The 25,316-nt window shown below is 39.7% G+C and overlaps 4 protein-coding genes and 1 non-coding gene across 5 annotated transcripts; 2 read left to right on the top strand and 3 right to left on the bottom strand.

Moving 5' to 3' along the window:
- The first annotated feature begins 16 nt into the window (after positions 1-16).
- On the top strand, positions 17-817 carry LOC108608246. Its single transcript, XM_017999533.2, has 2 exons — positions 17-491; positions 560-817. The coding sequence occupies exons 1-2, from the start codon at positions 87-89 to the stop codon at positions 755-757; spliced, it is 603 nt and encodes a 200-aa protein (XP_017855022.2). The 5' UTR covers positions 17-86; the 3' UTR covers positions 758-817.
- Positions 818-1,606: 789 nt separating this feature from the next.
- Positions 1,607-5,248, bottom strand: LOC108594343 (GMP synthase [glutamine-hydrolyzing]). Its single transcript, XM_017979497.2, has 9 exons — positions 5,141-5,248; positions 4,770-5,074; positions 4,240-4,540; positions 4,087-4,183; positions 3,377-3,746; positions 2,931-3,123; positions 2,089-2,493; positions 1,835-2,026; positions 1,607-1,770 (listed from the first exon to the last, which is right to left on the bottom strand). Exons 1-9 carry the CDS (start codon positions 5,228-5,230, stop codon positions 1,669-1,671), a joined length of 2,055 nt encoding a protein of 684 aa, XP_017834986.1. The 5' UTR covers positions 5,231-5,248; the 3' UTR covers positions 1,607-1,668.
- On the bottom strand, positions 4,597-4,733 carry LOC117135079. Its single transcript, XR_004458985.1, has one exon.
- A 2,009-nt stretch (positions 5,249-7,257) lies between the features above and the next one.
- Positions 7,258-9,818, top strand: LOC108600404 (protein MCM10 homolog). The gene is made up of 2 exons (XM_017987960.2): positions 7,258-8,452; positions 8,510-9,818. The coding sequence occupies exons 1-2, from the start codon at positions 7,267-7,269 to the stop codon at positions 9,640-9,642; spliced, it is 2,319 nt and encodes a 772-aa protein (XP_017843449.2). The 5' UTR covers positions 7,258-7,266; the 3' UTR covers positions 9,643-9,818.
- A 581-nt stretch (positions 9,819-10,399) lies between these two features.
- LOC108594511 lies at positions 10,400-23,284 on the bottom strand. Its single transcript, XM_033295067.1, is given in 7 exon segments — positions 10,400-11,442; positions 11,502-11,642; positions 11,719-13,187; positions 13,190-13,435; positions 13,500-13,665; positions 15,306-16,099; positions 23,005-23,284. Coding segments are annotated over 7 exon segments (3,738 nt in total). The 5' UTR covers positions 23,084-23,284; the 3' UTR covers positions 10,400-10,599.
- Between the last annotated feature and the right edge of the window lie 2,032 nt (positions 23,285-25,316).

Genomic DNA, 25,316 nt, shown 5'->3' with positions numbered 1-25,316 from the left:
AGTTCAGAACTTTTGCTCGTAGCCTATTTTATTATATTTCCAAACACATTTCTCATTAAAACAAACCAAATTCAAAGACAGGCTCCATGACTAGTCAGACTATCATTAGCGCACCAGTAGTGCGACCCAAACTATCGCGTGCCAAGCGACGCCAGAAAACGCACCTGAAGCTCATTGAATTGTACAAACAGAATGAATGTCTGTGGAAAGAGACCGACAAAGACTTTTTTAATATTGAGCACAAGGAGTGTGTTTGGGAGGATATTGCAGAGCAAATGGCTTCTAATCCTGCCAAAGCTTATCCAGAAAAATGGAAAGGTGTTATACACAAATTACGCTACAAGGTGCAATTAGATCAACTACGTGCTGACCAGGCCAAGTTATTTAAGGCGCCGCTCGATGAGTTGCCACAAAAGCCACTCTATGCCGCACATTTGGATTTCCTAAGCAAAAAGTTTGATAGGAAAAGTAAGAAACCTGCACTAGCTAATGTAAGTTTAAGCATAGGCAACATTTTTAAACAAAATCCTGTGTTTAAGTTGTATCTAATTTTTAATAGCTTGACTCTGTATCGCTTGCATCATGCGCTTCAAAGCAGCCGGAGAGTCTGGCAGCCAAGTGCATGCGCTTGGGACGCAATCAATTTAAAAAGTGTGCTTCGATGACGCAAAAGCTAAAATCTCTAGAGGATCTACGTAACAGCAACTGTAGCATGATGAGCTTAACCCATGAGGCCTTGCATAAGCTGAAAAATTAACACAAAGCGCTTTGTATATTTTGGGCCTTCATAAAATTTGCCAATATATATTTACATATAGCCTTTGTTTTCGAATTTATTACATTTCTGTTTCTTTTTGTTAATTATTATAATTATTTGTTTTGCTTTTTTGTTTTTTGCCATTTAAATAGTAAAACGTTTTTATATAACAATTCATAATTTTAGCTTATAGTAGTTCATCATTTGTTTGTTTCGTACTTCTTACAATTCTCGGTCTTGCAACACAATTTTCAACCGAATACAGCGTTCATGCAAATATACAACGTTCAGAACATGATTTTGCATTAATTTAATTGCTGTTAATATATATATATATATAAATATATATATATATCTATGTGTATATATATGTTTGTCTATATATATATATATATATGTATATAACTAAAAAATGCGTAAATAAATTTTTGTTTTTTTAGTATGGGTGTGAGTTTGTTGTAAATATTCTTTTCATAAAGGGATATATACTGTACATTAATAGCATGTTTACATACATACATTTGTATATATATATATATTTATATATATATTTTATTCTTAATGTTGTTGCTATATATTGTTAATCAGCATTTCGCATTAGTTCATTTCACACAAACAATTGTCGTTAGAATAAACCTGAATAATTCTGTTTTGTTTTGTTTTGTTTTTTTTTTCAATTACTTATGATCTCATTTAAAGCGGCACTCTAATTGTTAGTTAAACGCCTAATCGCCTAGCTGTTGAGCTGCTGTTTCCCAAAGTTGAGAAGCAGTCGCTGCTGAGCTATAGCCACTGCTATTGTCCCATGCGTCTCAGTGTCTCTGTTGTTTACGTTGCAGCAGTCGTAGTTTATTGTTGCTACATAACTTTATTTCTATGAAATGGCTGTTGAAAGTTTTGGTTTGAACGCATCATTCCCACTCTGTGGTGCCGGGCGGTTTAGCTGTTAAATCGTAGAGTACTCGGGATACGCCATCTAATTTAGAGATTTCTCGCACCATTTGATTTAAGACCTGCAAAAGAACATATAGTGTAAGTAATGTATTAGAAAATAATGGTTATTTTATTATCACTTACTTGCAAAGGCAGTTGAACGGAACCAGGCACTGCTGGCACACCAGTCATAAAGTCGTTCGTTATGAAGGGTCGCAACACCACGGATCTTCTGCAGGAGGGTGTGCGATTTATGGGATCACGATCAAAGTGCACGGGTATTAGAACTACAGGCATTTGTGAGATTTTGCGATAAAGGCCCGCTTGCATTATAATCTGGAAAGTAAAAAGAAGTAGGTTAATTAAAGTTCCTGCTTGAATATATACCCTGCACTTGCCTCATTAGCAATGGCATCTGCTTGCCGCAGATGTGCCAGCACCACAGTATTGAGCGTTGTATGCGTTATATCATTCACCAGATACTGCACAGGCTCACCAAAGATATAACAGACGCGGTTAACATTATGCAAAATGCGTGGTATTAATTTTGCTAAAAACATCATGTCCGCCCAATTGGGCTCGGCTGTTGATGTTGACAGTCCCACCACATAGCTATAAGTGCGCTTGTCGCCTTGCACGCCCACCGAGCGAATAGGCAACAGCGTGGCCTGGATTTCCGAATTGGCAGAGATACGCAAGAGTTCCTTTTGCTCTAATTCACTAGTAGCTCCCGTTACACGATTGATAAGCGCATGATTCTTATGCAATTTGTTCTTGTAGTCCACAATGACGCGTGCTATAACCTATAATGAAATTCATAATTTAATAATTCATTAGCAAAACGCACTAAGAGTCACAGAGAAACATCCAGTAAAATAGACAATATACAATAGGACTTTTATGGATTCACACTCATACATCCTACAATTTCCTTTTTAATGAAAATCAATCTTTTCTTTATATTATATAACTTAATATTAAGCAATGACAATACTTTAGCTCTAATTAAAATTTTACGAGACGGAAGTACGAAGCGTAGAAGAAATAATATATCAGAGCTAAAATGATGCCGGGGGCGAATTGACAAGTAAAAAGGAATTTATATTGATCTCCTAAGACAGTTAGGAGTTTGCTTAACTTAAGGCTAAGTGTGCTGATGCAAAGTTTGGGTTTAAATTCGGTTGCAAGCAAAGACATATGTAGCCAAACAAGTGTTTACAATCGACTTTTCTTTACTTGCCTGTGTCTCTGAGTAATCCTTTTCCATGTAGGCTTCTTCAGCGCAGAGTACGCGTATGGCCAGACCAGGTCCTGGAAACGGTTGTCGTTCCACAAGCTCTGCTGGCAGGCCAAGATCACTGCCCAGATCACGCACCTCATCCTTATGGAAGTCACATAATGGCTCTACAACTCGACCGGCATTGCGCAGTTCCCTATAAACAATACATGTGGGATTAATAGAGATTTCAATATATAACAAAATAGTGTCCTTTTAGCCTGAGCAATATTTAATCTGTATGCCTTGCACTTGCCTACAACTACAACTCGTTGTAGGCTGCGTTTCTATAGAATGTTTGCTGCAGATATACATGTGATTTTGAAATATTTATCCATGGCATACCGAAACACACAAAATTATTTTTATATAAATGTTTAAAAATATCTTAAATAAGTCTAGCGCTCTACCGAATCAGATCCGTGTCATTGTGATGCGTCTTGATGGTTTCGGCATTCGTGCTGACCATATTCGATGCTGACTCTATTAAGTCCGGTCGCAGAGTTCCTTGCGCCAACAGCACTTCCTCTGGTTTAAGCTTGAGCTCGGCCACCACATCATTGGTCACCTTCACAAATATATCACCAATGATTTTACGCTTCTCCTCGGGATTATAAGTTTGACACAACATGGGCGTTTCCACTACTGAATACTGGCCGGCACGCTTCACTTGCGTGGTCCCTTTGAGAAACGTGTAGCCTTCCTTGCGTACAATCAAATCAATGCCAATTTCTCTGAGTGAGCGTTCAACTTTATCGCTTTCGTTCTTACGCATGAAACCTGCAGAAAAATAAGTGAACAATTGTGTGAATATTAATTAAACAAATAGTCTAAAAAGTAAAGTACATATGCAAATCTAAGACATATATTGCTATATTGCAAATAAATACTATGCATTTATACCTTGCAGATTTTTGGAAACATTTTTTGATATTAAAAAGTGGCTATTGATGCCAAGCTTATAGCAAGAATTCTACAGTAACTATTTTATACGTTTTTTAAATTTTGCAATTATTTTGATGTTATGTAATCCTTCACCATTACTTTTTCTCGTTAAGCTTCTTTTATGCTACGCATTTTCTTTGCATACAAGCGATATATTCTTTTGTATTTGTTATACCATTATCCACATGCACTGCTATAATTTGGCTAGGATGTAGAGCGCAACGCAGCAGCGCGGCACAGACGCTCGAGTCAACACCGCCACTGACCAATAACTGAAAATAATAAACATTTTAGTTTCTTTGGTTGTTTAAAGGCAATTTTAACATACCAACACTTTGTTGTTGCCCACTTTATTGCGTATATATCGAATGCATTCCTCTTTTCGACTACCCATGGTGAAGTTTGGCGTTAACTCACAGATTTCGTATAGAAAATTGGACAGTATCTGCTTGCCGTTGATGGTTAGGTCCACCTCCGGATGAAATTGCACACCGTAGATGCGCAATACGTCGTTATAAATAGCAGTCACAATACGATTTGTTGACCAGCCGCCCACTTTCAGTTTATCGCCCACTCGCTCCACGCTGTCGCCATGGGTTAACAGCACAGACTGTGTGCGACTGAGACGACTGAATATGCAAAAACAAATTGTTAATAATAAAAGTAGTGCAGGTTAGGTTAGCAGGAATGTAATGCCACGTGTAGATCAGCTTATGGACTACGCTAAGCTGACTTGTTCTTGGCTATTTGGTGTTTAATCTGGCAGCATTGTATCAGCGCTTCATTAAGCTTGCAAATAAAACGCTTTCTTATGGCTGCCTCACTGATATGTGTGTCCTATTCGTGCATTTGTCTTACCTAAACAAAGGACATGAGGTTTCAATTTCAATATTCTGCTGTCCATCCTCCCGCACATCCGTCTTGAGGACGGTGCCGCCGAATTCTTTGTTAATTAGTTGCATGCCATAGCAGATGCCCAGCATCGGTATTTTAAGCTTAAACAGCTCAGGATCGTATGTGGGCGCATCTTCAGCGTAAACGGAATTGGGGCCCCCTGAGATTATAATACCCTTATAGCCATGATTGCGTATAGTTGCTGCTGGTGTATCCAATGGCAGAATATCCGATTCCACCAACAGTTCGCGCACCTTGCGATCGATAACCTGCAAACAAAATGTTATTATACATGTGTATATCATATATTTGTGTATGTTTATTTAATAGATTACCTTGCCATATTGTGCTCCAGCATCCAGAATTACAATTTTGTCATGTCGCAAACCATTCTCCGCAGTCGTTAGAAATATACTTGAAGTCATGTCTTTATCGTTGCAGCACTAAATTCAAATTATATCGAAAAACTATTGTTAATAGTTGGTTTTTGAATTTCCAGTAGGCATCAGCGCTATTGAAGCAGCTAATTGCAACTAGATAAAGGCTCCAGATTCAACGCTTTATTTATATAAGTATGAGAGCATTATTTAGTGTACACTTAGGTCTAGTCGCTGTAACTGAAGTATGTGCGGCAAGGTTATTAATTCAATTAGAAGCCAAACTCAAGCAGATGCAGCAGAATAATAAGTACAACGAGTGGTAAACATTAAACGGCAATGACACATACCGGTAAAATCTTGTAGAGCACACGTAGAAACATTCAACAACACATGCAGACAATTTGTCAGGCCCTGACGCAGTGCGTCCTACAGTCCTAAGTTTTGTTTTGCGTTAATTCTACGATAAACAAATAGTTTTGGTTCCTTCATTTGTTGTTGTATATTGGGGTGTTTGTGTGTGAGATTGCGTGGTGTGGGTTAGATCTGCCTAAAAAAAGGTCAAAGGAGACAGCTACCAAATCATTAATGCGAGATAAGGAGCGTGCGGGCGAGAGCGCAAGCGACTTTTCAAAATTACACATTGGGGGAATTTGTTTTCGAGTATTGTGTGCATGAGTGTTTGTGTGCGAAGGCCGAGGCTGGGGCCGGCTACTGACCGCGGCAGATGACATGCAGAAAGAGCATGCGAGAGCGTAAGCTTGCACATGTGTCTGTGAGAGAAAAGATGACAAACTTGCATATGAAAACTCAAAACATGGAGCGCGATGAAAATGTAAAAATGCGAATATGCCTTAAAGCAAATTTGACAATTACAACGGTAAAGATGAATGTTAAATTTATTTAAAGCTTATCTCATATCGGCATGCACGTCTTGAACAAAAATGCATCGTGATAAGCAAACAAACAACGTCAAAGGTTATCAACAAGCAGACAACAACAATAATAACAACAACAACAACGAATGTACAACTGAAGTTTGTAACATTAGATGAGCATGCCAATTACACGTGGGGGATTTTGGCCACGGCTTGGGGTATTGGGCTTCTAACCACAAAATGGCACCGATTAAACTTTTTTGCATCACATGCTGCTCAAAAGCGAATACCAAAGTCGGCCAAAACACACACAGTTGCAAATCATTTAAAAAATATACATATGCAATAAAAAATGTGCTGCGCGGATGGTGAGCGTTGTCGTTGTTTTTGTACCTCCTTACCTGCGTACGATAATTGCCGGGCGTATTCGTAGGCCTGTAGCAAAGTGTGTAGCAAAACTTTAGTCTTAAACACTAGAAAATAACAGACACTTTATTGTGGGTGCGGGCCCCGGGTATACTTTGATATATGCACTATTTTTTGTGACCAATTGTCACCGCGTCCCTCTTTCTTTCGAACCGCAAATCTTTGACGTTTTTTTTCTTTGCAAGGCTTAACGACAGCTGCAGGAGCAGACGCGAGGGTGGTGTGTTTAGGATGCCGTGTTCTTGTTGTAGAAAAGACAGAAGGGAAAAGCTGCGTTTAAGCAATGCCCGTAGAATAATATCTAAATATTGCCGTGGTCTGCTAATAAACTTTTCGCGAATAAAAGCCGAAAGATGACATATTGACTAAGAAATTAGTGTTGTGTTGTGCAAAAATGAAAATGAGCGTGTGACTCAAATGAACAAGAAATTTGCAATACCGTATTAAGTATCAAATTAATTCAATGCAAGATTTTTGTTGCATGCTTAAACTATATATTTCATACCTAAATTGCATATTTTTTAAATATGTATATAATATGTAAGAAATTATATTATTTAATAGGTTCAATTAAGTTCATATGAAGCAACTGATTTTTGGAACAACAAGAAGATATTATCCAGTAGTTTCTGTTCAGAGTTGCAATCGATAACCCGCTCATCATGTGTTGATATTTCAGGGATGAAGTATTTTACAAACACTCACCTCTATGTTCGCGCCTTTTTGTTATTTAACTGAAAACTATTAAATTAATATTAATTAAATATATTTCCATTAAGTATGAGTCCCGCTAACAAATCACAGGCAAATATAAGTGCAGAAGATGAAGCAGAAATACTGGAACTCGAAAAACTGCTGGGCGAAGCAGAAGAAGATAATGCAACCACTGCAGAGTCAGCAAAATTAGCGCCCACTGTGGCTAATGCTGTTCCAAAACTACGCGAAGACAGCAGTTTTGCGAATGCATTTAGTTATGAAGTTGCAGTAAAACCTAAACATACAAATGTTAAAGATCAATCAAAATTAAACGAGCCGGAACTCGATTCATCTGACGACGAAGAGGTCAAGAACTTCTTAGAGCGCAAGTACAACGAATATGGCAGTGATATCAATAAAAATCTAAAGCAACAGCAGGAAAGTGCACATGAAAGCAAAGTGGCTCGTGAAGTGGAGCAATCCCTGCGGACAACCACTAAACTGTTCACCTCAACAGAACAGCCTGAGGCTCTGCGTCTGAAGAATCCTCATAATGCCATCAAACGGCAGTCACTGATCAGCAATTCCTTTAAAAAGGCTCCACCAGCAGCAGCAGCAACAGCTAAACCAACAACCACACTACAACAAAACTCACTTACTGCTATTTATACAGATCCAGTATTTGGACTACGCTTGATTAATCCGCTCATATGCAGTTCGATGCTGCAAGAACGCATGAATGGACGCAATGCAGTGCCTTTCTCTGGTTTGGCTTTTCACATAGAACGCGGTGATCTGGCAAAGGATTGGGTAATAGCTGGTGCATTGGTATCCAAGCAACCGGTAAAAACTACAAAAAAAGGTGATCCCTACTCCACCTGGCGGCTTTCGGATTTGCGTGGCGAGGTAAAGACCGCATCGCTATTTCTTTTCAAAGAGGCACATAAGGCACTTTGGAAAACCGCCGAGGGCATGTGCTTGGCGGTGCTTAATCCTACCATTTTTGAAAAACGAGCAGGCAGCAGCGATGTGGCCTGCCTTTCCATAGATAGCTCACAAAAGGTTATGATATTGGGTCAATCCAAGGACTTGGGCACTTGCCGTGCAACCAAAAAGAATGGTGACAAATGCACAGCGTTGGTGAATCTAACAGACTGCGATTATTGCATCTACCATGTAAAGCAGGAATATGGCAAGATGTCTAAACGCTCGGAATTTCAATCGCCTACTCTGGGTCGTGGTTTGAATGAGCTGCGTAACAAGGTCTTGGGTGAGTAGTCTCCCTATGTGTCTACATTTAAATCTAACAATCTGCTTCCCTTATTAGGCAAAAGTGAGGTATTTTATGGTGGACAATCGTTTTCAGCGGTGCCAGCACGCAAAAGCGCCAGTCTCATCAACAAAGAGCGCGATAGATTAAGCAAACTGGCTGGCTATGATGTATCGCCATTTGCGCACAGCGTGGATCATGCTTCCAAGCCCAAGACGGAGAAAGTTGTGCCTTATGCTGAAAGAGGCGGTCCAGTTTCCCGTTTAGCTGGTAATGTGGAGGCCACAAGCAAACAGCGGCAACAGGATATCGAGCGTCTACGTCAGCTACGCGCTGAACATGCACGCCTGGAAGCGACAGCATCAACACTAAAAGCAACAGAAGCAGCACCAGCCACGCCTACAACACCAAAAAGCGTACCGGAAAAATTTAAAAACCGCGGCTTCTCCTTCGATGCCAAATTGACGCCCAAGCTTGCTAGCAGCGAAAACTTTAGCTTCGATGTAAACATGGGCAAACGCCAGGCGCAGGTTTCCAAGCTAAAAGCGGCAGCGCTGCTTAAGAGCAAACCGCTGGAAAAGGTGAATCCGAACTCCACGCGCGGCACTGACTCTGGCAAGCGGCGTGCTATTGATGAACTTAACGAACAGTTTACCAACACAGCCAAGCGTCAGAAAATGGAGGAAGATGAGCGTGAATTAATGCGAAAATCACGCATTGAGCGCATTATGGCCGCCAGTTCGAGTCACACAAATCTGGTTGAGCTGCGGGAGCAGGAAGCGCAAAACGATTACTTCAACAAGCTGGAACGCAAAGAGGCCATGGAAGAGAAAATGTTAAACACATATAAAATGGACTGCAAAGCGGTCATTTGTCAACGCTGCAAATATACCGCTTTCTCGGCCGCAGAGCGGTGCAAGCAGGAAAAGCATCCACTCAAGGTGGTCGACGCACAGAAGCGTTTCTTCCAATGCAAAGATTGTGGCAATCGCACCACAACTGTCTTCAAATTGCCCAAGCAGAGCTGCAGCAGCTGTAAAAGCTCGCGCTGGGAGCGCACTGCCATGATACGAGAGCGCAAAGTCTGCACGGGACGTGAGGCACTCTCGATACGCGGTGACGAGGAAGTCTTTCTGGGCAGCGTGGCCAGCGGTGCAAGTCTTAATTTGCTTGTACCAGATGAGGTGTAAATAGATTGTTGCATTTTGTAGGTAGAGTAATTTATATTGGCATATATATGTATATTGTGAATATAAAATATATACAGTCTAGTATGGTTTTTTGGCATATACAAAATTTTCCAAATGCTTATTATCTAACAATATTTGTGTGCGTAATAATTATTTCTAAGAGATAAAGTGCTAAATAGTAGAGACTGCAATTATTAATAAATAAATAAATATACAAATTATTTCTAATGCTTTTTAAAAAAACCGCTAAAAATCAAATTATGTTTTTCACTCAAAATTTTAATTATTTGAATTGTTATATTTATTTTGAAATATGGTATGGAATGGAATTAGATGGGAGTAAAAGGGACCCAAAAAAAAAATATCGAACAAAAATCAAAGTTGTTTAATTTCTTCTAAGCTCATTCAGTCCCTGCTAAAAATATTTAGTAGACGTTCTGTAATGACAACAAATTGTTCGATTTGGATATATATTTGGTAGACCACGGTTTTTAAACTGAGTGTAAGAAACAATTGAAGGATTAATTTAGAGTACATATTACTTTCACGTCTGATCGTAATTATCGAGGATGTACTGTACTCAATTAGTATTTACTGTACTTGTAAATGCCTATGCTCATAATTCTGGAATAAATAATAACTTATTAAAAATTATTTAAAACCTATAGATATTTGGTATGACTTCACTTATATAAATGTTGATTTAAAAATGCAAAGCGTATTTAGTTTTAAAGGCCAGCTGAAAAAAAAACTTAAGCCAAATGATAATTAACACTAAAGCTGCCTTTGGACATTTTTTAGACACACGCGCTCTATTATAAATGCAATAGAGTATTCGATTAAGTTTTAAGGCTATTTTTTTGGCATCGTATAATAAATAATTAAAGGTTACAAACTAATTAACAAAGAATTTGAACTAAAAAGCAGGCACAGTTTACAATGAAATGAAATTCGACTTTAAACAGCGTCTTCGGCCGCAGCCGGCGCTGTTTCGGTTTCTTTGAGATTAAGCAAGCTAGAGAATCGAAATGATATTGTCTTGGAGAGATGTTTCTCAAAATCGCGCGTGTCTAGATTGTCGGGAATCAGTGTATTATTGGTCATGTCCAGATAAGAGCGTCCACGCTTCACAGGCACTGCATAGTGGGGCAAAGCGGTGGCCGGACAGCCATTGGTCATGTTGCTGTAACTTGGAGCACAGCTGGACTTGCGTATGTTGAGTGGAAAGCGCAGATCGTTCTCGTAGCGCAGCACTTGCTCCGTGGTGCGTGCTTCGATAAGTGGACGTGGTAAATCATAACCAGGCGGTGCTACAGTAGCCGGCTGTGAGTCTGAGGTGCTATCATCGCGACTGGTCTCCTGCAAATCATAGCTGTTGATCTTGGGTGGTGCCCACAAGTGCTGCAGTGAATCAGGTTCGCCAAGCTCTAAGTTCGTTGACATTAATTGTGCCTCATCGCTGCAATAAAGCGGATTGGAAATAGCGTGTGTTTCCATCTCTATATACTTCGCATTGTTGCCCAGCAATTTTTCAAACTCAGCACCCAAAAATTTGAAAGAGGGACGTGCATTTGGTTCGTCTGCCCAGCAGTTGCGCACCACAGAGTAGACGGCCTCGGAACAGTTCTCCGGACGCTCCATGCGATAACCTGTCTTCAGAAGAGACCAGAGATTCTGCGGTGGTATGCCTGGATATGGCGAGGCACCCAAGGTTATCAGCTCCCAGCAGAGCACACCAAAGGCCCACACATCCGACTTGCTCGTGTATACATGATCCGCCAGCGATTCCGGCGCCATCCACTAAAGAAACAACCAAGCTATAGTCTGTGCATTTGATATATCTGATACACAGAAGTTACCTTAACTGGCACGCGATCCCTCGATCGCTTCAAGTACGCATCATCCTCATAAACGTCGCGCGTCAAACCAAAATCAGAAATCTTGCATATTTTGCCATCAGCCAACAAAACATTTCTCGCTGCAAGATCTCGATGTACCAGCTGAATGGGCAAACAGTTACATTTTACAATTTATACTAAGCAATATTAAATAAAAAGTAAAAAGCTAAAGACTTACCTTAAGTTCCGTTAAATAGTTCATGCCCTTGCATATTTGCCAGGCGAAAGTCAGCATCATCTTGACATTGACGGGCTCCACACCATCGCTAAAGTCGACGCCGGCGCACTCGATCTTCCGGCTGAGACGCAAATAACTGCGCAAGGAACCGTATTTGGCGTACTCGATGATAAGCAGAGGTGCCTCTGAGCTTTGTGTGCAGGCGCCCAGCAGCTTGATGACATTGGGATGAGAAACCTCCTGCAGCAGCTGAAACTCTGAGAGCAGCGCCATATACTCCACCGAATTGGCGCCTTTCTTAAGCATCTTGACCGCCACAGTGGTGACTCCAGGAAGCCCGGCTATCTCGGTGGCATAGCCCTTGAGCACCTGACCAAACTCGCCCTCGCCCAACACCGTATCCAGCTGCAGTTGCTCACGTGGAAACTCCCACTTGGCGTCGGCACTCTCGAACTTAAAATCGCTCTGCAGCGGCATTAGCGGTAGATCGCCATGCTCCAAGCTGGGCGGCAGTGCCTGCTTGCCAGTGGGCGTGGCAGACTGTTTTCCCAAGCGCTGATGCAGCAGCTTGCGTTGCGTCAGCAGCAAGCAGAGCAGCAGCAGCACAACAAGCAGCGGACAGCTGACTACGAGCAGAATGCAGTAGCGATTGCACTCCATGCCAGCCAAGTGCAGCACACCCAGGTCCAAGGCATCCGCATGCTGCTCCACGGGCAGCGACGTCGCGCTGAGCGCATCCAGCTCCGTTTCGTTCTTACGCTTGCGTGCGCGTCGCGACTTGTTGACTTCATCTTCCTCCTGCAAGGGTGCGCAGGAACATCTCCCGTTATCCTCGCAGATGCAGGTGCCGGAGCCACTTTGTATGCCGTGCTTGTTATCGTTGCTGGTGTGCGGACCCACAATGCGCGACGCTGGCGTGCAGTCCTGGGGACAAGCCAATGGATTCAGTTCCTCCAGAGCATCGCACACACGATCTGGACAGTACCGCGCATCGGGCACACAGCTGCCATAATTTTTGGAGAACATGGCGGTGCTGGAGCCGCGCCACATGCAGGCGCCCCCATTAGTGGCCAGACCACAAAACTTGCCACACTGTTGTCGATACTTAACCTGCGCACAGGTCTGCGAGCGTGACTTCAAACGCACCTCGCAGCTCGCATTGGCCGGACGACCCTCTTCCAAGTGCACATTGAGCACAAAGGCATGACTGTGCTCGTCGCCATCCTGCCAAGTAATGTTCAGAAAGTAAACCGTCTCCGAGGCGTGCTCCAGCGCCAAAGCATCCCGCACATACAGTATGCCCGCCGTCTCCGTCAATCCAAAGGCGCCGCTGCGATCCTCTGCCAGCGCAAATCGCCAGCTGCGCAGGCGCAGCAGATCCATGAAACGATCTGGCTGGGCTACGCGATAGTAGGCCGCTGCCGCTCGATGCACAAATACATCCTTCTCATAGTCACTGCTATGCGGCGACGTCCGGCCAGGTCGCCGTGCAGCAACTCGCCGGTGCTGTCGAAGATGCGGTGCTGACGCCCGCGCAGTGGCAACGCCTGTGGATGCTCCTGATCGCTGGCATGCAATCGGCTGGTGTCCACATGCAGACAAACCTCTGCCGTGGCCGTTGTATTCACATGCTTCAGTTGTATGGTCAAATCTCTGGCTTGGAGCTGCACGCAGTAAGGCGTCTGGCGCAGCATGCCGCTCCGAGAGAAGCGCAGCTCTACAATCGAGGTAACAAATTGTCAAAACTGTTTACGGGGCTGCTTGGGAATTTGGGAACTTACGGCAGCTAACAATGGTGTGTGGTCTGCCTGTATGATCCGCTTCGTAGGCATGACAATCGGGCTGTAGTAGTGAAAGTCCATCGTTAAGTATGCCATAATTAAGCTGCGCATTGGCCGCCAGCGTGTCCTTATCCAGATAAATTATTTTCTCACCCACCGCCTCTTGCTGCAACAAGGAGAACTCTTCATTAGCATTCGCATTAACTGAGCAGTGGTAATTAAGTGCTCAAGTGGAGCGCTCCCACCGACCTCCAGCACAAATTGCTGAGCAGCGCAGCTCTCTGAGGAACTAAATTAACAGTTGGTATTTTAATTTTGTGCACAAGGTCAGCAGTCAGCAGTCAGCAGTGGACTAACCCCTTAGAGAGCTGACATTAAGCGTTGTTTATTTTTTTTTTTTTATTGGCTTTTTTAATCCATAGAAGCATCCCTTTTATTGCGGGAGTATTATCTGCATGTGTATTAGTAATTAAATTTACATTTGTTGCGCTAGTTATCGCCGTTAAGTATGCAAGAGAAACGAAAGCCCAACAATAAAACGGTCGCAATCGACCGCACAAGACTCTGGGCTTTCAAAAATCGATTGATAATGTCAAATACTCTGAACTGCATAGAAAATTTAAACACTTTGATTAATATCTGTTGCAATATATTAAAGCTATTTGATATATTTGAAGAATAGAAATCCATTGATAATAGGGGCGTAATTAATGTTTGCTTGAAAAGTAGCAGAAAAAGCAAAATTTCGAAAACAAATATGATCTGCGTATACTAACTAGATATCTAGCTGTTATAGTTGCTAAGATCAAAGAGTTTATTGACAGACAGCTCTCAACCTGTGCAATAAGACTCTCTATAGAATCAGTCTGATATACAGAAATCCAGAGACAATTGAGCGTCGTATCTCTAATCTAATCTTTTAATTTGCATTTATCAAAACATAATAATTGAATTTTTATTGGGCTCGTTATTAATGATATCGCTTTCGGTTAACAGAGATTTAATGATTTTAAAGAGTGTGAACAATAAGAAACTTATAGCTATCAAATAGCTTAATTAGCTTAAAACATTTTAGAATGTACATATTTTCAAAATCGTCTTAGTCTTAGACTTCAAAATGTTGTAGACTTCCGTTTTGTTGTGATTGAAGTTGGACAAAATGCGGGAATTTCGAACCGGTCAACTTCGGCGTTTACTCAACCACTTGTAATATTTCCTACTTCATTTTACTTTTAATATTGCAACACACCTTATTACCAACTGCCTGCTAAATTTGTCTGCTTGACCAATAAAAACGACTTGCACATTATTATTTAGCCATGGTAAGTACTTAATTTAAATAAAAGTTACCAACTACAAACGGTAATTGCTTAACTTGTACATTTGACGACCAATTACTTGGCAAGTGACATAATTTTTGCGTTTGCCCGCGCTCCTTGGGGATAGGATAGGCTTGGCAACATGACAACATAATTTGCCACGCTCTCTGCAATGCTTGCCACAAACTTAAAGCTGAAACTTAAAGTCACTTGACACCCTTGGCTAGCTGCAATCATAAAAGCGCATAAAACGTTACGCGTTTTTAATGACAAGTTGCGGAAGCGACAGCGACGAACTCTCTGCCAGACTTTCTAATGGCCAAATAATACGCAAGCGAGCGTTGGGGGTGTCTCCAGTGCCGGTCCTCGCATGCTTGCGTGTCTTGCTGGCGTTTATCAAGCGCAAATTCAATAAGCCCGCACCCAGCACCCGCCTAGACAGCAAGCAGACGATTGTCTGCTGCGCGTCTGGAGTAAACCAACTTACCGCCTTGAAATAGGGCTGATCCAGGTAGAAGTCAAAGTGCGGCTGCCGTTCCTGCAGCTGTGGCCCATTGTCATTGCGATCCAGTAACGTTACATTGTAGCTGCGCACAAACTGACGCTGCTCGCCATGCAAGCTCACGGTGCAGCTAATGGTGGTCTCCAGCACGCCGGCACGCGCCTGCAGGCCATTCAGCTCGTCATGATCCAGAGGCGTTTTGCTAAATAAGCGGTTCTGCTTAAGTATAAAGAAGGCGCTGCCAGCTTTCAACGAATAGTCCACAGTCTTGAGCGGACAGAGATAGCGCGCAGCACGTGAATTGAGCGAGCCAAGCAGAACAGGCTCAAAGCTCGCCTTGCTGGGCTTGGTGTGCTCCGCTATGGTGTAGTGTGCGCTGCTCCAGAAGCAGATATGCTCCAGCTCGGCGCAATAGGCATCCAGGGCTTGTGGCGTTAGCTCCAGCGTCAGATGTGCCACTTCTTGGAGCAGCTGCTGCTCCTCCTCGCTCTCCTCATCACTATCGCTAGCCTGTTGGCGTGGTATGGCGGTGAGGACATATTTAACGCTGCCATTCACTGGCTGATAGTCCGTGCGCATGAAAACCTCCCCGGATGTTGCATTGATGCGCAGCAAGGGATTCTGCTCCAGACTGTAGATGTAGTTGCTGGCCGGCTGATTGTTATCCAGGCGCAGTACTTGAAATTGTGCCAGCGGCATTTTGGAGAAAATACTCTCCGACTCCTCATTGATGGGCAGCTTGAATTTCACAGACGTGGTGGGAAAATAAACATCAAGCGCTGCAAAATAGCAAAAGAAAAGGAGAAATTGATTGAAACAAACAATTGACTGAGAGTTTGGGCGTCCACAAGTGGATAACTTTAGTGCTTAAGTATTTGTTTATCAACCCTCTATGCAAACAGCCCACATTACTGGCTTATCTGCTTGACAGTGGGTGGATGCACATCATCATCATCATCAGCAGCACTAATAAAATTATGAATGTAGTTTAATAAGCTCTCAGTGACCTCAATAGCACCGCAGGCTTAGCATAACCCCTCGCACAACACGGCGTATGCGTAACTTGATAAGATTTCTTCTTTTTTTTGTTTTTTGCCCAACTATTAACTACGATTGTGTTGGTCGTGTGCTTGCATACGCTCAAACTTGAATACAAGCCATAAATAAATATAATACAGATATTAGTTATTAGCATATGGCTTATTGAAACGAGCCAGCAACCCCAAACCCCCCACCCCAACCTCGTTCTGTTACCAATCGTATGTTTATTGAAGTGTCCGCGTCATTAAGTATTGATTTTATGATAACAAACAAAATGCTATATCTGACCAAAGGTTCGTTAGCGTTCAAAAACATTCTATGGCGGCAATATTGGAGTACAAATAAATATTTAACAGGGGTGAAAGGTGCTAAACTAAGAACAAATAAATTTGTAGATAATTTGTTATAATAGACACTTAATTGTAAGGGAGGTGTGGTATAACATATTTATTAAAAAAAAATACCACCCTTCATATTAATATACCAAATTTGGTAGCTCGGGCTCTTATAGTCGTTGCTCATACCTGGTAAAAACAAAATAAATATGCTTCATATGGGATCAGAGACAACTTTAGAAGAGCCAAGATGACTACAATAAGCAGTCTTACGAAAAAAAAAGTTGAATGCCTATTTAAATCAAATGGCTTTTTAAATTAGAGTAATAATTCTAGAATTATTCTAGTTGCTTAATAAATATTTTAAGCACTAAATACTTTCTCTGAATTTGAAGTTAAATGTAACATAACACAACATTTTATATTCTTAATTTAAACAAATAAATCACTTCTATTTATATAAAAAATTGAAATTTTGTTAACAAAAATGAATAAATGATAAGTCAATTAAACATTTTAAATTTAACTAGACATTTTAGGCGCTTTTAGATTTATTTCCTAACAGAACTATTTAAGCACAAATAATCATAAATATTAGTTTTAAATGTGTCACCACTTTAGCATTTCCGCTTTCGTTTAAGTCGAGCATTTAGCACTTTATCATGTGCCAGCATAAATAGCACTGGCGCCAGCTTATGTCCGGCAACATATTAAAGTAAACTTTCCCTCAATATTCCCACACACTTCACAATCTGTAAGACACACGCATATTTCACTGAAAAACGCTGACAGCATTAATTTTGCTTTTAGCAAGTGGATGGGTGGCTTAAAGGGCGCCAAGGACACGTTAGCCTGACGCCATAGTTGCTTAGCTATATCCCCACATATCTACATAACTCTGCGTATTCATTGTTGTCAGCATTTAAAATGTCATTATGTATGCGTGTGCTGTGAGTTTGTCGCCTGCTCCTTGAACATTTCATCTACATATTTTATCAGCATGCTACGCATGCCTGCATGGCGGGCAATTGTAATGAAAACGTTCATAATTTATATTACGAGCTGTACTCTATAAACACTTGGATTATATATAATTTCTCCTACATCTTTTGCAATGTTGACTCTTGTCTTAATTATGACAGGTAGCTATAATGTACATATTTGGTTAGTAGGCATGCTGAGCCTCTAATTAGCTGAGTTTTTGTTCACTTCTTTGTCTATATCGCTTAATGGTTTATATTTTATTAAGTTGAAATCAGTTTGGAGGTTGAGCAGACAGTGATTACAATTAAGGGTAAATATTGAGGTTCATGGCGAACTTTATTTGATATGTGATAATAAACACCAACTGCTTTACTAATCAGAAGCATATTATAAACTCAGATGAAGGGGCTTTCACCCAATGTTAACTAAGCTTAAAATAGAAAACAAGTTCTAAAAATTTTAGCTTAGCTCAGATTAATTTGTATTGTATTTGATTTAATTTAAATATTGTCCAATTAAGTAAAGTGAAATAATTTTTAAAATTCGAATGGTATGGTTATAAATTTAAATTGAACAGATGTTCCAAAAGTTGCCAATTACGAAACATATCTTGTTTTATTTTTATACAAATTTTAAGACTACTTAAATAAACATTTGACTCAAAAATCGATCAGGGGATAATCGGGTTTTTATGCTTAAAAAATTTCATTAAATTGATTAAAATAAAATACCGTCACAGTTAAGTGAATAATCTGGAACTATTTACAATATTGGAAAACTGTAATCACAACTAAAATTATCTGGCTCGAACACTTTAAAGCAAATTTAGCTCCAGTGATTACGTTAAGCGTCTTTAATTGCTAAGCTCAACTTGAACTCGTCTACGAATTAACCTCCAAGGCTACAAACGCATTGTCTAGGGACGCGCTGTAATACATTAAGCCAATGTCAACAGCAGTTAAAACGAAAACAACCACAAGTCTAACCACAGCTAAGAACAGAAAGTCAGCTAGACCAACAGGGTAATCTTTCAGGAGAACAATTAAAAGCCACGAATGGCGCATTAAAAAATCCAACTGACAGTTGATAAGAAACAAGGACAACAGGATGTGTTTTTATTATTTTTGGGGTGATTGGACTTGTAACCGCGCTAATGACAGCATAGTCAACTTATACCTTTACAGAAGGTTCATAGTTTGTGGCTGTTTGGCTGGGGCAAAATGGTAACTGAAAACTGTTTTGAAGGTGCGGCCTTAAGCGTCAACTAGCGGCGAATACACTAATTAATCTGCTTGAATTAATTGACTTTGCATCGAATTAGGTCGTCAGTTGTTTGCTAGTTGGGTTTTCTTGCTGTTTACCAAACACCACCCACTGCCTGATAGTTTCTCCTTTCATGCGTTGTGCTTTTACTCTGAGTCATTTGGTCACGATGTTTCCAACAGCATCCAGCATTATGCTCTCCTTTTTTTTTTTTTTTTTTAATTTTAGTGTTGTCTGTTGACGGCGTAATGAAAACTTTGTCTTTGTCACAATTGTTTTTGTGTGTCGTACGCTTTTTTCATTACTCATACGCTCCATGTGCAGTGCAAAAAACTTGTGCAGACTCTTTGTGTCTCGTTTGCTTTGGCAACTGAATGAATTGTTGTTGCTGCTATGGATTAGTTTAGCAAGACATTATAAAATTCGTTCCGTTGGTATCTGCACTTTCACTACGTCTGCGCAACAAGGGGATGTTGTTCAATTGTTGTCTTGTTTCCTGTGCTGTCAGTGCATCTTACAATTTGTGTGTCTGCCAAAACAAATTGAATAAACTGTGGAAAGCTTGCAGTCATTTACACTGCATGGAAATTATCATATACCCTCTTTATGTACTAATGTATTTTCTGATATTTGTAATCCATGAGTAATTGTTGAAAATATAATATTACAAATCTGCTATAGAACTTTAAAATAGTTTCAAACCAAGCTAAAATCACCTTCGTGTTGGACTTGGTCGACATAGTTTTCTGTTCTAGAGGCAACAGAGTTTTAAGACCGTTTTTATTAACTGTAATACCGCCGTAACCTATTATTCCGAAAAAAAAATCTCTACGAGTTGTTTTGAATGATAGGATTTGCTTTTATAAGTTTCAGGGTAAATCTTTAAAGGTTTCTGTAGTACAACCGAACATTTTTGAAAATATTTTTCATAGCAAAAACCATTTTCGATTAAAAAAAAACCTTTCGTATTTATTCCGATTCCAGAATTTTAAAAGCAAAATATTTTTCATTCTGTTTTAAATCTTGTGGAAGAGTTCTGAGTTTCCAGTTTGTACTGAAGTAACAAGTAGAGTTGAGTGTATTTTTTTATTTAAACACTTTTATTTTACTTTGTTTTTGTAACCTTTTTGATATGATCCTTTTCGACCTTGGTTAAACTACGCTCCACCTTTATTCCCAAAGCTCCATAGGGCATTAATCAAATTGATTTTGCTTCGTTTTAAAGTTGCTCTTCTCTTGCTTTATGCTGTGAACATGCAACAAAGTTACAAAGCAAATCAGCATAATCACATAAATGTCAACTAAGTTGAATGCTCCGCAAATGCAAATGAACTTGAAAGACTTTGAGTGCTTACCAAAAGCAAACTATTAGCTATTCACACCCAAGTTCACATGCACACATACAGTATAGAAGTCTGCTAAAAGGTGATCGATTGCCGGCCCACTAATTGTTAACTGTCACCGGAGCAAAGCGCACATTTGTCAAAGTCAGCGAGCGAGTATTTTTTATGCTAATTGCGACTAATGAATGGAGTCTACAATTAACTAAAATAGCTTTTAGTTTAAACAGTGCGTTCAACCATTTATTATGCTAAAATGAACTTGAACTGTTTCTATGCAGCTGTCGAGCACTGTAGTCGCATTTGCAGTCAAATGTCTGCAGTTAAATCTTATGAGTCTGCGAATTGCTCCTGAACAAACTGAATGCTCAGCATTTATAAAGACCAGCAGCCTTAAAGACAACGAATCTGAGCAATCAAATATGCATGCATTTGTCATAACTTGTAACTGGGTGCGTCGAAACAGATCTCAGCAGCTGCAAACTCTTGAGCGAATTGAATCAAAAAGCGATTTAAATTCTGTAAACAATTGTAGTGCAAGTCAGAATGTCGTACTTTGACAATATATAACTCAAAATTGGTATTTTTAAAAACATTTTTTCGTGTTTTGCTGCCAAAGGCACGTGCTTAGCCTTAATAACAAAATAAGCCAACAATTAAATCAAACTTGTATAAAATCGCTGTAGACTGTACGCAATGAATGGCAGTTAATTTTGTCTTGGGGCCAAGTGTCAAGCCTCCACGGTTGTTTTAATGCGAAACGTATTCAAGCAAAGTAAATTTAATAAGCGTACGCAAGTCAGAGCTCACACACCTATTGACTTAATTGATTTCATAAAAATTCCATACTTTTTTTTTGCTTTCGGGCAGAGCAGCTGTCGAGCATTTCAACACCTTTAACCTGAGCTGCGTTTTCGCCTACGGCGGACAGCAGTGCGTTCAACTTGAAAATGCAAATAGAAGCGTACTGCGCGTCAATAGAGATAAATGCAGCTGCAGAACGAGGGACTGTGCAGAGGTTATAAAGAGAGAGGGAAAGAGAACAACAACAGCGACGTCATAAGGTCAGCTATGCCAAGCAATGCTAAAAAAAAATTTGATATGTCTGCATGATGAAATAAATTTGGGTGTGCCGCACATACTACGATGAGCCTGTCTGTCAACCGGACGCAGCTACACAGAGAAAATTAGGACCTGTTTGTACATTTGTATGCAAATGGTCTAATAGTATCAGTTATAGAAGCTATAGCGACGATTAAAAGCGATTGGTGATATTAAAAATCGAGAGAAATTAGAGTAACTTACGAACCTTTTATAAAAGATTGCTCAATAGTATTTTCTAATTTATTATTTTACTCATAAAACATCAGAAAAGAAAAATATTTTTGCTTATATTATAAACACTATCGATACTTTTTTTAAATTTTAATTCATAAAGCGTTACTTCAATCTTTGTATGATGTTTATAAAATATGCTTGGAATTTTGTAAGAAAAAAATTATTTGATTTGATTTATTGGTTTTGCTTCTATGGCTGACGTCAGTCCTGCGAACATACACTCAGTCTTGCCTGTCACTGTATGATGCTTCTTACAATGACAAGCTCATTAAAATTAGCCCAATATATCATAATATAAGATGCTTCCCGAAAACTTAGCAATAAATATTTGTAGATCGCATTTCGTTCTGCCTGCATAACATAGAAACAAGGCAACTAAGAAGAGACAGGCCCAAATAAGTATGCCTTATATATTCAATTAATTATATTACTAATGAAGTGCTGTGAGTCGATGGCCTTGTACCTAGCACTCAACACTGTTAGCTATTATATTAAATTTTGTATAATAATTAAGCTTGTAAATAAATAAATAGGTTCGACTGCAATTTTTATTATTTTTTCTCTGTGTAGGCATACATTATACACGTACTATATATAAGACCCCGTTCACATATCACTTATACTTCGTTCCAGCTTGTCACAGGCTGTCTGTTAAGTATGGTCACACCTGTCCTGGTGGTCCAATAAAAAAGCTAGTGTGAGTGGTGTGCGGTGGCTTTTTATGAAACGTGTGAGCATATCATTAAAAGTTCATAAATAAAAAAACCACCGACTCAACTGTCTCATAAAAAGTGTTTGAGTTTGGGTTGTATCTTCAATTGCATTCCCACGCTGCATATTTACAGTTAGCTGGGCTTATCTATGAGATTTGTTTGCTGGCACACGCTGTCAATTAATGAACGATTAGCGTTTAATATGTCTCTAATAGGCTATAGAGAGAGAGTTACAAATATTGGGGATGGTACCCAAAAAATACACAACAGTAATAAATAAATAAAAAGTAATAAGTTTTCTATTGCTAGAATGAAAATTGGAGAGCTCAAGTAGTTTTGTTTATCCTTTTGCAGTAGAGCCAAGATTTGGAAATTAAACGTGTATGTATGTACATAATTGTTGTCTGAGATTCGAGTGCCGTTAATTATCAGCAACAAGAACAAATATAGTACCTTGGTTAGCGTTGTACGCTCTACATAAAACTTATCTTTACATAAAGCTTGCCAATTTTGATATGTAAAAGAAATTTAGTTATGTGAGAATAGAATAGTTTTCTGCAATGAAGAAACACTTGACATTTCTTAGCTTTAACCGTCTTCTTATCTCTTGTATGCTCTCGAGTAGAACAAGCTAATACTAATTACAAAAGACATCATTTGCTTCACTTACCCAAACAGAGCTGCAGCTTTAACAGTAAATAAACAATGGCGGCCACTATAACGGTTCTTGCACTGCAGTTGCACGCCATTTTGCAAAAGTTTATTGCGTTCTTATCAGCCGCCAAGTGCGACCGCGACCACGACAGCGTCTGAGTTATTATTATTTATATTTTGGATTCTTCAATGAGCGCTTGTCTTGAGTGCGGGCCAGAGAGGCCTTGGATGATTGTCTGTTGCCTCTTGTAGAGCGAAGTCTATTTGCGCAGCCACTCAGCAAATTGTTTGCTCTGTTTTGTAATTGTTAATTCTATTGACAATTATGTTCTGATTTGACAAGGAGACGCGCCTAAATGCAGGCAGGGAATTTTTTATATTGTTTTCCTTCTTTTTTTGTCTGTTTGGCAGATGTGACCACGTTTTAGTCACTTAATTACTATTGATCACAAATTGATAACGGCACATTTATCAATTAATGTGCGAAAATAGACAACGCCAACGGCAATGGCAAACGGCTGGGGAACAGCGATAAAAAACAGTAAACTAAATATCAAATAAACAAAAAACGAAATATTAATAACAAAGTTACAACACAGTGCACAAAATTCGACGACACTTCTATGCTATTGTTTATTATTATTTTTATTGATAGCATGAGCAAAGCCCAGCGCCAGCGCCAGCGTTTGAATTCAATTTATCATAGAGTTAATAGAGCTCAAGGGACTTGCCAACGCTTACTGATTATTGCAATTAAAAATGTGCTTTGAATTTCGAATAATTTGTAATTCCTTGAGGTCTTAAAATACTCTTGTTATATATTTTTAGCTATATTGTTTATGCTTGGCATTTTTGTTAATGAATTTTTTTGCTTGGCGCTTATTTTGCATTTGCGTGGCTTATGCCAAGCCCCTGCCTATAAGCAAATGTAATATAATACATAAATATGTGCCCAGTCATTGCCACAGCACTAGCAATTATGGCATTTAATTGATTTTCAATTGCTGAGCATTTTTTGGCAAAACTAACAGCTAACATAAGTGGGTGCGTGAGAAGCCGCTCGAGTACTCAAGAGGAACTAATAGTACGCTCTATATAGAATATATTTACGTTATTTAAAGCAGCTGTGTTGAATGGCATTGAGCATGGGTTATAAGCAAGCATAAATTCAAAATGCGTTTCAAAGTCAAACAACGTGATAAGCAATTTGTATACAGTCTGACTGACACTTTGACAGACCAGCTGCCGACTGCCGACTGTGTCAAGCAGCAGCTCTGAGGCCACTTTAAAGTTCAACACATTTGCGATTTCTAAGCCCGCGCAACAGCAAATGACACTTGCCAATTTCCAAAGTGCACTAAACACTTCAACTCCAACACGCTTTTGTTTGCAGCTCTTTTGCTTTTGTTTTTTATGCACACACAATTTTTATTTTATTTTTTTATATGCAGCTGCTACTAGTAGTTGGCATTTGTTTATTTATCCAATTAAAGGCTGGTTTTAAGGTGCGTCCTGTTGCGGCCCAAAAAAGGCGAACGCCAGCGAACATGAAATGTTCATCGTACAACCACCAACGGCACAAGCGAGAACCAACAACCGGCACCGGCCAAACTCAAAGTACAACTGCTGAAAGTTGGAATTTATCGTCTACATGCGGCTTTTTTAGCTGCGACTTGTTGTGCGCTTCGGTTCTATCGCACAGTCGACGCTCGCTTTGGGATTCTATTGTGCGAACTTGAAAATACTTGTTGCCAAAAAAAGCGTCTGGCCTGAGTTTGGCATAAAGCAGCCTGAAGATACTGCTCAGCTTTTAAAGCATTTGTCTGGCATTTATTTAGATTAATGAACTATTTAATGCGAGCTTTCAGATCGAAAACCTTACCCTAACTTAAATTTATTAACAAGTCTATCTAGAGCATTTAATAGTCGTATACTGTAATTTATTATTGCTCTTATGCTTTTTGCCAGTTCCCAGAAAAAGGGTACGGAAATGTTAATTTGTTAGTGTGCGCGCTGGCGTATGCTTAATTTTGTCTGCCTTACCAAAACACATTAGCCAATTTTGTATTCTTTTGTTAATGCGTAATATTGATCTAATAACAAATGCATTTAAAGCACTGTGATAAAATTGTAATTAAACTCAAAATAAATTGCACTATGTAAATTAACTTGGATTAATTTCCATAAAAATATAGATGTCATTAATCAAGTGTCAGCTTTAAGCCACTATATCATTAAATGCCTATCAAGAAAACATTTTACACTGCATAATAAATAAATGCAAATAATAAACAATTCTGAAATGTGCAAAATGAACATTTTTAATTG

This window comes from Drosophila busckii, chromosome 2L, assembly GCF_011750605.1.
Source record: "Drosophila busckii strain San Diego stock center, stock number 13000-0081.31 chromosome 2L, ASM1175060v1, whole genome shotgun sequence".
Taxonomy (NCBI): Eukaryota; Metazoa; Arthropoda; class Insecta; order Diptera; family Drosophilidae; genus Drosophila; species Drosophila busckii.
This window is presented reverse-complemented; position numbering and strand designations above follow the sequence as displayed.

What these genes read in the sequence shown, in the direction of transcription:
- LOC108600404 (XM_017987960.2), top strand. Translation starts at nt 7,267, where the DNA reads ATGAGTCCCGCTAACAAATCACAGGCAAATATAAGTGCAGAAGATGAA. An exon ending in GCTGCGTAACAAGGTCTTGG is followed by an intron (nt 8,453 to 8,509) that starts GTGAGTAGTCTC and finishes TTCCCTTATTAG; the next exon opens with GCAAAAGTGAGGTATTTTAT.
- LOC108608246 (XM_017999533.2), top strand. Translation starts at nt 87, where the DNA reads ATGACTAGTCAGACTATCATTAGCGCACCAGTAGTGCGACCCAAACTA. An exon ending in AGAAACCTGCACTAGCTAAT is followed by an intron (nt 492 to 559) that starts GTAAGTTTAAGC and finishes AATTTTTAATAG; the next exon opens with CTTGACTCTGTATCGCTTGC.
- LOC108594343 (XM_017979497.2), bottom strand. Translation starts at nt 5,230, where the DNA reads ATGACTTCAAGTATATTTCTAACGACTGCGGAGAATGGTTTGCGACAT. An exon ending in AATGACACGGATCTGATTCG is followed by an intron (nt 3,124 to 3,376) that starts GTAGAGCGCTAG and finishes TATTGTTTATAG; the next exon opens with GGAACTGCGCAATGCCGGTC. An exon ending in AGGATTACTCAGAGACACAG is followed by an intron (nt 2,494 to 2,930) that starts GCAAGTAAAGAA and finishes ATTTCATTATAG; the next exon opens with GTTATAGCACGCGTCATTGT.